The 13,266-nt window shown below is 45.0% G+C and overlaps 1 protein-coding gene across 20 annotated transcripts in view; it reads right to left on the reverse strand.

Annotated features, from left to right (window-relative positions):
* KALRN (kalirin RhoGEF kinase) overlaps positions 1-13,266 on the reverse strand; it is a 495,003-nt gene that overhangs the window by 16,798 nt on the left and 464,939 nt on the right. For 8 of the 20 annotated variants that reach the window (XM_071746600.1, XM_071746604.1, XM_071746602.1 and 5 more), the window contains 2 exons: positions 11,456-11,579; positions 10,013-10,072 (listed from right to left, as the gene is read on the reverse strand). The exons of 1 other annotated variant lie outside the window; for it this stretch is intronic. In XM_071746600.1, the coding sequence (XP_071602701.1) occupies positions 10,013-10,072; positions 11,456-11,579 (184 nt within the window). Of the gene's footprint in view, positions 1-8,918; positions 9,396-10,012; positions 10,073-10,625; positions 11,580-11,849; positions 12,268-12,316; positions 12,644-13,266 lie in introns of those variants that run through there. 11 more of the 20 variants (XM_071746612.1, XM_071746608.1, XM_071746606.1 and 8 more) reach the window with 10 other exon arrangements.

Consider the following 13,266-nt stretch of genomic DNA (forward strand, 5'->3'; position numbering starts at 1 on the left):
TGGCAGACACAGCAAGCTCCAGTGACAACTGAACAGACCCATGCACACCTGGAAAGTACATGGAAACTACAGCTCCCTGCACTCCCATAAAGCATCACAGGTCACAGGCACAACACTGAGGCTGAGGAGGGTGGATGTGCTTTCTCTTTGCTCGGGTGATAATGTTCAAGCCATTAACTCCTTTCTGCAGAGGTGGTTTGTGCTCCCCTGTGCCCAGCCCCAGCCCCAGGTCACCCCTGTAGTCAGCATGCACCTGGGATGTCTCACCAGCATTCTGCTCACTACCCAGCTTTGGGGAGAGGTCTTTTAACTTCTGCTCAGCTTCAGGGAAGAAAAGGAAAGCACTAAAACAAATACACTGCCTTATTTTCACCTCCTGAACACACTAGGTCCTGCAACAACTCAGTCTATCACAAGTAAAATTTCAGTCATTTCATTGGACTGCTGGAAAATTTCCAACTTGAAACTGGGTTTGGATGACTGAGAGTTACTTTATCTAACCAGTTAATTGATCAAGTCAGCAAAGACTGAAAAGCTACTGTCCCTCTGTGGCTTATATATACCAATTATCTCATGTAGCCCTGGAGGCAAAGTTGGGAACAGCAAAGACAACACCAGTAAGTTCTCTCATGCAGCATCAACATCATTGTACACATTTTAGCCTCACTAACTGTTGTAATGATATTGCAAGGCCTTCTTTTCCAAATGTAAACTAATAAATTGACATCAAGCAACACAAACACCACTGTGGTTTATCTCACCTTATGTATCTTTGTTACTATCTATTTCAGTGCTATTTTGAAAAATGAGGCAGTGACCTAATTCGTGGTTGCTGAAGCTGATTGGAGTTTTTGCAGTGGCTCAGAAATCAGGCCATCAAGCAGAAGCAATAACCCATCAAAATAATGTAGATGCATCTTCAAGGATTACATTTAAATTTTGCTCTATAAATAGTTTTCCAAGGTTAATGGCTTAGGGTGCCATTCAAGGAGGCACTTGGGAAGATTCAGGTTCATTTTGCTTTTTTTAGCTCTTCTTCAAAGCCCCAGACAAACCTCTGGTACCAGCACTGAGACCTCAGGGTTGGTTTTCCCACCTCACCACCAGAAAGACTGAATGAACCTGGCACAAATGGACTCACCCCTGACAAAAGTTCATTTTTTTTCCCCCATGGAAATATACATTACATCAACAAATTCCTCACTATTTGAGGACTACCCTTTGTCCTAGCACTATCCAGAATTCGATCCCTCAGGACACACCCATAGAGAACACCATGATCATGGTTCTGGCTGAAACAATCCAGCAGTGCTGGTGCTTTACACTCTGCACTCTAGAAAAGAGTGGGGGCTGCTGCATGTGGGCAATGAAGGTTTCAGTTCCTACCCTGTAGCCAGTCAGTCCGTTGGACTCTCAGATGCTCCCAAGTGCAGCAAGATTTCACATGTTTCATTTCCAGCATCCTGGAAAGGGTCAACCTCTGCCTACACCCCTGGAGTAGACTCTTTAAGTCTAAAGACTTAAATACTATTGCAGTCTTTAGATTTTTTTTTTTTTTTTTTTTAAAGCCATGTTGCACTTCTGCAGTGGGGAGGGAGCAGGAGAACATGTCACCCTGTGATGGGGTGGCTCAGCTTGACATGCAGGAGTCTGAGCAGGTGAGGGAATCAGCTTGGCTCTTTCAGTCTCATGTTGGGTCATCTTCTTCCCAGCCCTTCTTCCTGGTCCTGGTTTCACTTAGGAAAGTGCACAAAGCCCCATCTGAAGGGTGCAGATGGGCACAGACACCAGGATGTGGACCTCTGGCCACCCTGGAAGCCTCCAAAAGGGGGAGGGGCTCAAAGGAAGTGATTGCTGCTCCACAGGTCCAGGACCTGCATATGGCCCCTGGATCCCATGGGCAGTAAGAACTTGGGGTACAAGAGGACACTGGATGAAGAACAACATCATCTCTCCCACCTGTGCATGTGCAAAAGGAGAGCTGGATCTTCATGATTAATTTGTATCACTCACACAATGCAGCAAAAGAAGAAGAAGCTATTCTGTGGATAACCATCACTTGCCACTTTTCATTCAGTGAGATCATCTCCTACCAACTTAGTAACCCCAGGCATCAACTCATCTGCATATACATCCTCATTTGTCTGGTTTTTGGCCAAACTGGAATATGTATCTATCCTCCCCTTCCTGCCCTGAAGCATGCACTAAATCTCCTTAGTATTCACTGATTTCCATCCTTGAAGGATTAGAGCTCATGAGAAAGAAACACTTCTAACACTTTATATTAATTTTATACCTCTAAATGATTCATTACAAGATGCAGCTACAGTGGTGAATGTAATGGATAGATCTATAAACAAGTAGTGCTCCATTTCTAATGACTTCCAAGGCACAATCATTTGTAATAATTGCCTTATCAAAGTTTTTTCCCCCTTGCCTCACCATGGAAGTATCAGAAAGAAAACTACCACTGCTAGGTAATACTGGAAGAGTCAATGGGTAAAATTTATACTTCCTTACGTAAAAGTCCATCTATTAATTAATAAAATGTTATGTCACAACACCCCTCCAGCCACATCACTGCTTTAAGTGCTGCATGTGTAACCAAAAATAAAAGCCTGTCCACAAGAGAAATGCTTAAATGCTAAAATCATTTAATACATCACTTAATTAGGAAACTGGGTTAGGCCTGCTTTGAAGAAGGGGGTCTAATGACAGGGTGAGAAGTGCAGGAGTAGGAAAGCAAAGGTTCAGAGCCAGATCTGCAACCAGAAGTCAGCTCCTCTGGCTCCCACGTCTGCTCCCAGACCCAGGAGGGTTTGCAGCCCATGGACAGATGGCAGGAGATGACAGGCTCCATGGAGTTCTAGATAAGTGCAAGACCTTTAGATAAAATGTCTTCATTTGCCAAATAGGCTTTTAATCCCCATGGGTGGAAAGGAGAGCTCCAGAGTAAGTCCCTGCTGCCCTGGGAGGACATTCACATACCTCATGTCCACTCAGCCTCCTGCCAGTGCTGGGGGCTGCTTCCCCTTATGGACAGACTTGTCAAGCATCTCCCAGAGCCTCTTGGAAATAATGGCACATGCAAAAAAGCTGGAAAAGTTGTCAAAAATCCATGTAAGTCTTCCAAACTCTCTTCTTTTTCAGGGCTTTCACAGAGAGATGAAAGCTGGGCTGCTTTACTGTGAAGAGCAGAAATCACCACCAGTGAGGGGCCTAGGGTGGGTTGCTGGTGAGCAGGGTGAGGTGCTGTGCATGGAAATGGGGATTATGGGCAGGGAAATGCAGCTGACATTCCTGGCTGTCACCAAAACTTGGGGGGCCAGCATCCTGCACCTGCAGCACGTGATGCTGCCAGAGATGCTCCCAGGGAAACACAGCAGGCTCCAAATCCAAGGGACACCTCTCTCAGAGAAAAGGAGATAAATGATGTCCCTCTCCAACATGTTGTTCCCTGTGTTAAAACCCCTGCTCACCCTAAGGAGGTCCTGAACAGACTGAAGGGCAGCTGTGGAGTCCCGGGGGGGGGTGTGGGGGTGTGTTGCAGGACCCCCAGCTTCTGCACATCCCTCTCTCAGGGAGTACTCTGCACTGCTTCCAGATTAACAGGTGGAAAAAATGCTGCTGGTTACATGGCTCTTGTGGAGTTACACTTTTCTTCTCTCCAGAAAATGACATGAGGCTCAGCCCTGAAACCCCACTCTGGGCCTATGGGATTTGAACAAGGATCTTACAGCCCAGTGTTCAGCTGAGCATCCCTGGCCATGGCAGCCAGGAACTGGACAAGGTGACCTGAGGCCTTGTGCTGACAAGAGATCCCCTGAAGGAATCCCAGCAAACACCACCTGCACCACTGCAGCTGCCAGCAAACCCACTGGGACAGAACTGCCCAACACAAAAACTTCTCACACCATCTTCAGTGTTGGTCCACACAGGGCAAACACAAACCCTAAGGGGTGAAACTCAGTCAGCAAGGCACTCACTTAAGAAACAAGGCTGGCTTTTTTTTTAGGAATATAAATGCAGTTGAAATCAGATGGATTTTTTTTTTTATGGAATGAAATACCTGTGGTCTGGTCCAGTGGGGGTGAAAACTTGTAATGTTCCCTCTGCAGCCAGGAGTCTTTCTGTTGCTCATACAGTGATGGCTAAAACCAGAGACCCCACACAGGGTGACAAGGAAAGGCCCTTTCTCAGCTGATGTGAGGTCTAATGCTGATCAGGCAAAGACCCCTGGAGGGAAAGGGTCTGAGTTAAAGAACTAAGGGGATAGGCCAGGCTTATTCAATAAAAAAAGCCAGAATAGCCCTTTCTTCTCCCTTCTCCAGCCTGTGCTATCTCAGGGGTCAAACCAAGAAAGGGACACGAGGAGTGTAATAGAATGCCTTTGGGGACCTGCAAGGATTGAAGCAATTGAGGATCTAAATGTCCTTTTGGATATTATTGCCAAATTCACCCATAATACCTAAGCAAATACCCACAAAAGGGCCTGGGCAGCAGGCCACCAGGTTTCCAGATTTTGAGCCAGATTTTTTGTTAGCTTGTTTGAGTACTGCATCTTTAGAGAAAAAAAAAAAAGGAGTCACTCACTCAGTGTAATGGCTGTAGAAAAGCAGCAGAGATGCTGTATCCAGCAACTCATTATTCTGCAGTACTGGGCCACGTTTTTCCTGGATTGTTAAGCTCTTGTTATAAAGATATAAAGGCATCTGCAGCAGGAGCAGCAAAGCCCACTTACAAAGTGACTCTGACATCCCTAATTCTTAGCAAGAGCTTCTCTCTCATTTGTACACCCATGCTGTGTCTGGTGGGGAGTGGGAATAGTTCTGCAATGCTAATGGTCAGGCCTGAAACACCCTGCAAGCACAGCTCAGCTGCCTGAAAGGACTTCTCACCTTGGCAGAGTTTGCTTCTCTGGCACAGGGATGTCCTCACCATGCCTACCCCACCTCCCCAGAGGAGCAGTGAGACCAGCCCAGCCCCATACAGTGCACAGAAGGGACACAGATTTTTCCAGTGCCACCTTTCAGTCCCATTTTAAGGCACCAAAGTCCCTTCAGTCCCATTTCAAGGGACCATTTTAAGTGCATCCAAAACCGGAGCGAGAATATTTTTTCCCCCCAAAGCACAAGGTTAGGCTGCAAATCAAGACTTCTGTAAGAAGGTCCATCCTTTATCTAAACAGCAGAGGGCATGTTTACTCCAAGATAAGCAACTCAGCATTCTATAAACACTTCATGGCACTTCTTGTTCACTGAGGTAAAATTACATATTGATGCATTTGCTCATGCTGGTAGCAGAGTCAGCAACATGTTCCTTGCTCCCTCACTCAAAAAAGAAACAAACAAAAAAGTATTAATGAGTCACACACACAGAATGGAAATAGTTACAGAGGAATTAAGCCAACTAATCTGTAGGAAAGGATCTATCAAACTATCTTTGCCCAGGTCAACCTCTCCTGTGAGACTTTTAGGGGAACAAGTTCACGGTGCTTGACACCTCCACCCTTCTAAAAACCACAAAGTTAACAAGAGACATTTCCTGATAAAATGAGCAAGTAACTATCCCACTCCAGAACCTTGCTGTAGCACTCTACCCTATTCCTGCAAAAGTAGGGGGTCACTTCCTCCTCTTCCAAAAGCTGAACCACAGCACCTGTGCTGTCAGCTTAGTCTGAGCCACCCTCCTGGTCACCCTCAGCAACCCCTGGCCACTCAGGGCAGCAGGACAGAGGTGTCACCCATGGAGGTCACCCCAAAGAAACATGGGGGGTTCTCAGGATTGTACTCACTCATACTGTGGTGACAGGACAGGAAAGGCTTTCTTACCAGCACTGTACAAGAGCCTGCAAAGTGAGTATGTGAGGTCTGCTCTGGGGATGGATAGCTGAAGGCAGGGATGAAGATATTTGCCTAAAGCATCTGGGAATTCTTGGCCTGAGCTGAATGTTGATTTAGATACAAAGCTGTGGCCACCAAACCATTACTTACTCAACCACTTGGACTGTGGGGCTGATAACACAATATTCCCTACAGTATGGTTTCCTAGTGCTTATCTTGCTCCAAGTGTCTCTGAGTAGTTCTTAACATGCTAAAATGTCATAAATGAAATAGATTATGAAACCCAACTTACATTCCTTGGCAATATCCCAGGTCACAAATCTAATGATGGCACTTCCACTGACTCAGTCTGGGCCTGGGCTTCATCTCTCCTTCACACAGCTAAGAAACTGGAACAAACCCCAGACACTGGGTGATAATTGTGTGTTGCTCAGGACCATTCGGAAGGCACTGCACTTGGAGTCGTGCTCTGTGAACCAAAACTTCTGGACCCATGTCAGATCCCTACATGCAAGGTCCACCTCAAAGCCTGGGAGAGTTGTTGCTGAATTTGGTGAGGTTCAGCTCAGTTGGGGTTTCTGACTGCTGGAAGGGTGTTGTTCACTTAGACGAGAGAGGTAGCCCAATGGGATTTGCACGGTTGACTTATGATCCCTTCAACAATATTGAAACTCATGAGATGTTACAACACAGAATAGTAGGACAATTAGTTATGTCATTGTCCTGGACCCTAGACATGGGTGTGGATAACACTGATTCACAAGGGCATACACCTTCCCAGCAGACCTGCCTGTCCCTGTGCAATTAACTACAGACATGTGAGAAGGGAATCTCTGATCTTTCTTAAATACAGGCTACTCCTCTCTCTCACATGGCTGCCTATGCTCCTCAAGTGCCTGCTCCTGCACTCACCTGCCTAACAGGTGAGTCTGCACCTTCTGTTTAGTGAAACAGAAGGGCAAAGCAGAAAACTAGGAGAAAATACATCATTTCCATCCTTATGCACTTTCATTACCCACTGACAAAGAGCTAACGAAAAGCTACAAAGAGATACTATTTCTAGTCAAAGCTACAATAAATGGAACATTCTCCAGGGCCAGTTCTCCATGTCCCTATGTAGGCAAAAGCACAGTAGTGGCATTTTAGCTCTTTAAACAGTCACTCAACATTTTGGTATCCTGCTCTCACATGGACTCCACATTTATTTCTATCTGTTGCCCTTGAAACAAAACAAAGGTAAAGTGCTTTAGAAATCTAGACTCACCTGACCAGGCATGTGGTTATCTCATAAATAGCCAGCAAAGCCAGATCTGAGGCCACAGCAGCTGTGGCCACATCATGGACACTGCAACCCGTTTACCACCTTCTTGTGCAGTGAGTGGGCTGGAGGTAAATTGCACTGACATTTCCAAGTAATGAATACAGCTGCTTTGCATTTAGAGACCAATCCCTCTACTCCAGCCCTGGGTGCACATTCTCATGCACAGTGGGAGGGAGAGGGATGTCAGGGGGCACAGTCCTGTAAGAGAAGCCAGGTGCCTCACCCTGTTATTACCTGGCTGAAATAAGAGCTACAGATGACGCTGCCTTAATGACACAGGGAGGGTCTCATGCACCTCAGAATGTCAGTGGCAAGGACACAGCCCTTCTACCAGCACTCCCAGTGTCTATAAAACTGGTCAGGAACTGAGGCAGGTGTGAGAACAAGGTCTTCCCCTCTTTGGGCTGAGTGACTACTCTGTCTCCAGCTCACCCGTGAGCTCACCAGCAGCTCCATTGGGATGTACCACACAGCAGGGAAAGGAAAACAGGGAGAGATTGGTTTTCAGCGTGCATGCAGGTTAGGGTGGAGGGGTAGCACAGCTGCTTGACAGTTCCTTAAGCCTGGGACACAAAGACCAAAGCCTAAAATACTGACAAACCAGGCTCTGGCAGTGGAAGTAGATTACATTACCTCTGTTTTCATGAGGGAGGACTTCAGCTCATAAGGTCTCAAAATAGTTCATTTCTCACGATGCATTTGAAAAGGAGCATCCAAACACTCATCATGAAGGGAAAGTGAGAACAGCTGTGGATTCTAATAGTGAATACCCCAGACCTTTACCGATTAGACTTCCCCGTGGCCTAGGGCTTCCTGAGTATTTTCTGACCTTGTTCTTGCCCTGCTCCCTCTGGATGGTTTTATTTAGTTTATACTGGGTGCCAGCAATCCCTTCCCCCCCAATATTTCTTTGACAGACCAATGAACAAGCCACACTCTCACCAGGGTGCAGATGTACAAAAACCAGCAGAAAGCAAAGGCCATGCTGCTCCTTGCAGGGCAGTGTGCCCCTGATAGCTCACCCCCAGAGTTACACTCTTATTTTCCTTAAACATTTGCTCATCCCAAAAGAGTTTTCCTTGGAGGCAGACTTGAGCTTTCCAAGTCATGAGAAACACTGTGGCTCCTGGGAACTGTAGAGCAGTGACACTGTCACCTCCAGTAAGTGTCCTGGGAGATGCAAGATGGGGTTTCTAAGGAAAAATCAAGTCACATACAAAGCACAGCTACTCCACAGCAGTAGATTCATACCACAGCTAAGACTTCACATCAGTGAATGGTTTAAATAGAAAGACTCTTTCTCCTGAATGTCAGGGAGGCAGGCAAGAACAGTAGCTTATGCCATGGTAAAAAACCCAAATCAAAGTGGCCCCTGCTAGAACTAACTAGAACTGCCACCAGTATAGGGACTCAGATACTTTTTCACTGACAATTTAAAAACATTGGGTTTTCCTCCTATTGGGCAAAATCAAAACACAGAAATCCTCTGCAAAAAGCACAGCAATTCTCACCCAATTCTCACTTGTTTTGTACAAGACAATTCTAGCTCAGCAACCTTTTACTCCATAAGGCAATTTCCAGTGATCTAAAGCTTACACAGACCCACGTGCAATAACTGCCTTGTAACAAACATGTAGACTTCTAGATGCTGCCTCTGATTGGCAAAATGCTCTTTGCAAATGCAAACACACTCTTGAGAATAATGCAGTTTAATGGCAGGGATCACACTCCAGGATGTCAGTGGAGTCAAAAGCTTTCCTTTAGCACACACCCTCTTCTCAAGGATGGTTTATTTGCACCAACACAATTGAAATAAAAGAGAGGATTCAGGCTAATAGCTGAGATGGTGCATCTCAATACAATTCTTCTACACCTTCAGGAGGAAAATCAGCTTTCTTTTGTGGGATGTTTATAGTGCAGCCTGGCTAACATAATCCTGGAGATCTTCTAGGACACAGGTATCTCTGTTCTCCAATGATCTACCCTGTCATCTTTAAAGTGACTTAGGTCTCTCTGAACCTTGTCTTTGCCTGTTTCAGTAGGAAGGTCTTTCAGCCTTGGTACACTGCATACAAATGCATGGTGTGGTCACTATCCACAATAAAAAAAACCACCCACGGGTCCTGCAAGATGTTAATTGAGGAGAACCAGATAAGCAACTCTTCATGATTTTAACCTCCTTCAGACTCTCTCAGCAAGGTACATCCCAGTCACTCCAGTAGAACTGGCAGCTGGAAGAAGAGTGGTGTAATGTATTGGAATTTGGGTCTATTTATCTTCTGTGATATGGGTACATTCATTCAACCACTTTTATTATTCTCCTTCCTTTATAGAAATGCAATTCCCCACTCTGCTAGGAGAAAGGAAAAAACTCAGTACTGTCTTTTCTGATCTTCTAGCTAATTTAAAGCACAGTTGTCATGAGACAATGTTTGCTCCAGTGATTTATAACACAAGCCTGCCTAGCAGTTCAGTGTGTAGTGCCAGAGCAAGAGGTGTTTTTAATGCAGAAAGCTGCTATGTTTATTGGCAGCTGACATGCATGTGTTACCATTTCCTTGAATGAGGTCCCAGGTGGGGAACAGTGACTGAAAGAAGGAGCTTGTTCCTCAGCTTCCTCCTCTGCTCCCACCATAAATGCAGCCTGAACTCCAGCTCAAAGTTTGGCAAAACCAGAATTGGTACTTTGTGTCACTCACACTTAACTGGCACCTAAGTCCATGAGTGATACAGACCCACCAGCCCCCCCTTTTATCAAAGGCATCTCAAAACGGGCACCTGTTTTTTGAAAGGAAAAAAAATTAAAAAATAAATTAGAAAAAAAGATCACAAGGATGATTGTCTCTACCTCCATGCTAGTATTGGGGTCAAGGTCATCACATTCTGATTCCTCTGAGCTGTTTGTCTCCTTGTTTGGCAGCATGAAGAGGAAGAAAGAGAACAAGAGATTAGAAGAGAAATTGGTTAGACAGGGCAAAGCAGCATAGGATTTGTGAGCAGCATGGAAATGGGTAACAGCACAGAAAATGCTCTTTAAAAAAAAAGAAACAAAACCTAAACAGACAACAAAACAAGGAAAGTGAAGGCAAAGACATGCTTTTGCCCAGGAAGCAGCAGTGATTCTGTAAGTCTTTCAGGTAGAAAAGCCAGCAAGGAAGCAACAGGAGGAAGAACTGTGGCCACCATGCTGGAGCAGTGTCTCCCCTTGAGCCCAGGACCCCCCAGGCTGGGTGGGGGTGCAATGGGTGCCAGGACTGCCCGGGCTGCAGGGGCAGGGTTCCTCCCTTTGCACATGCCATGGCTATTTTGCTAGGTTTACAAAGACAGAAAGCCTCCACAAAGGAAACCACTCAATTGTGGGCTCTTCTGGAGAGGGGCTGATCCAAAGGACATGCTCAAGTGCTTTCTTGAACCAGGGCTGGGCTTTGGTTGTGTCAAAATCACACCAAGTGTTTGCTTGCCTCTGCTGGGAGGGAAAACCCCAGGTGAGTCCCGAGCAGGCCTCATGGTCGCTTTATAGGGATGGATCCTCTGAATTGGAGCACAGGAGTCAGGCACCCAGAGCAGAAGATGGAGCTTAACCCCACAGTTCTCAACCTTTTCCATACTGGGAGATCTCCAAGAGAGAGAGACAGACACAGACACACACAGACACACACACACACACACACATACAGACACACACAAAACCCTCTCCTGGAAAGACAGAGTCAGCATCTCTTCCCTGTCTGATAATACGGAAAGAAAAAGGTCACTGAGACCATCTCCCCAGATGTAAAATCTTAAGCATCTCAAGGTTGATAACCCCTGTTCTTAAGATGTGGTGAAATAGTGGCCTAAGGAAAACTCAACTTCAGAAAAATCCCTTCTTTCATCCAGTGGATCTCTCACCACTGAAGCTGCAGGTTGGGCTAAGTCAGACGTCAGTAAATCACTACTGTTCCAACTGTAAGATCAATTATTAAACCTTATGTGTGGATGTTTTTGTTTTCTGTATATGAAGATTACTTACTTGCATGTGGGATGGCAGGAAAAAGAAAATTAAAAAACAAAGGCTCAAAGGCTGCATTGTATCTTGCATGCAAAAATCCTACTAAAATGGTTACTAAAAAAAAAATTAAGATAAATAAAGTGGGGGAAAAAAAAAACCACATAAAAAAAACCCAAACCAAAACAAAAAAACTAAACCCAAAATCACTGCCCCCTCCCTCTCTCAGGAGAGGATGCTAGAGGGGGTGAAAAGGATGGGAAGCAGGAGAGCAGCACACATCTTTCAGGTGGCCTTACTCACTTTAACAGAGACTTTGTTCCCCAGAATATCCTTGGATTTACGTGGCCCATTGGCTTCATTTTTGCCACTGCTCTCCTTTTCCGCCCGCTTTCTCATGCGCAGGGTATGCCATGAACAAGACTTCCTGTTGTACCAAAAAACGCAGCAATCAAAGGGCAAATCATAGCAGGAAGGAAGGATTTGGAAAGGGGAACCAGCATCCACATTTGCCAGTACTGCAATTCCCTAGAAGGTGAAAGCCACCAGCAATACACCTGTCTCAATTTGAGCGATGAGAGTTGAAGTTAAAAATCAAACCAAAGAGTTCTGCAAAGCAGATGCTGTGCCACACTTGCTGTTTAAATGCATGGAGCAGGTAAAAAAAAAATGCCCATGATGGAAGCAGGCAACTAGAACTTTGGCATCTGGTTTCAGGGACTTTGTCTTGAATTGCCACAAATAGAAATTTATTTTATTTTTGGTAAAGTCAATTTGGTCTTAGGAATTGTTGGTTGAAAGCAGTGAAACAAATGTAAATACAGGAGAACGTTCTTTACATATTACTTAATAGAGCAAATTAAAAAAATTAAGAAATTTAAAGTGTTACTCCCTACATATTGTTCAAGACACTAATAGCTCAACACAAAGCTACATCATAAACTTTCCAAGAGATAAGTAATTTCCTAGAATGCTGTGCCTCTCAAACTCAAGGATTTCCATTTGATTTTGCCAATTCTGTTAGAGAGGGCATCAGCCAGCCCATGGTTTTTGGCTACCATCACAGCAGGAATGATTTCCAGTACTCCCTTCATTACTGCTCCAATGATCTTATTCTGGGAAAAAAAAAAAAAAAAAAAGAATAATAGACCATGTCACCCTTTGTTAGAGCAATGTTGTGTTGACAGCAGAAACTTGCATATCAAAGAAGACACAAAAAATTAAGAAAAAATCAAAATGGTTCTTAGCATGAATTTCATTTGGTTTAAATAGTGGACAGGTTGTGGGGGGGATTGGGATGTGGTATGTTGTCCAAAGCAGAAAGTTCTCAAAACAGCAGTGTGATGAGCTGGGATCCAGGTTCAAAGCAGCTGCCGACCTTTAAGTCATGCAAATTTGATTTGCATGCTTAAGCCCAATGTCTGGCACACGTCACTTCTACAGTACCTTGATACATTTTACAAAGCAAGTTGTATGTAATCCAAGGATCACCTGTGATGCCAATAAAACGCAGTATGTTAGCAAGGTAGGACTCAAAGGATGCCCCGCACAGCCGACACTGCCCCATCAGCACTGCACCTCATTCCTAAGCACTTTCTGGTTATATTTTAGCACCTGATGGGAGGTGAACAGCAGGTCAAATTAAAATTAAAAATAAAAAAAGTAAACTAATGACCTCTCAATTGCTGCCTGTACTGATACAAGACTGAACCAGGACATATCTGATGTTTTTGCAACCAGCAGTGGTGCCTCCATCTCGAGCAGCTGGCACGGTCAGTCGTGTTTGAGCACAAGGAGCACCTGGCATGTCTCAGCTTGGAAGTGGGTGCTGTCTGAAATTTGGACATTTTGGGAGGAGGTCCAAATTAGATGAGCAGAGCAGGGGAGGTTCTCCAACGCTTCAGGACTGTTACATTTTCCTTCAAGACAGGAAGAGTCAAGGACGTGTCTGACGGACTCCCTGACCTCTTCTATGGTGCTAACAGCACTGGATTAACCACATGTTTGTGTACAGCGTTTGTCAACAGAGAAGTTTTATTACTGATACTAATTAGTCAGTGTGATCAGGCACATGAGACAGGGCTGAAGATAACAGCTGCTCTGCATCTTTTCCC

The sequence above is a fragment of the Heliangelus exortis genome, chromosome 6, assembly GCF_036169615.1.
Source record: "Heliangelus exortis chromosome 6, bHelExo1.hap1, whole genome shotgun sequence".
NCBI classification, from domain to species: domain Eukaryota; kingdom Metazoa; phylum Chordata; class Aves; order Apodiformes; family Trochilidae; genus Heliangelus; species Heliangelus exortis.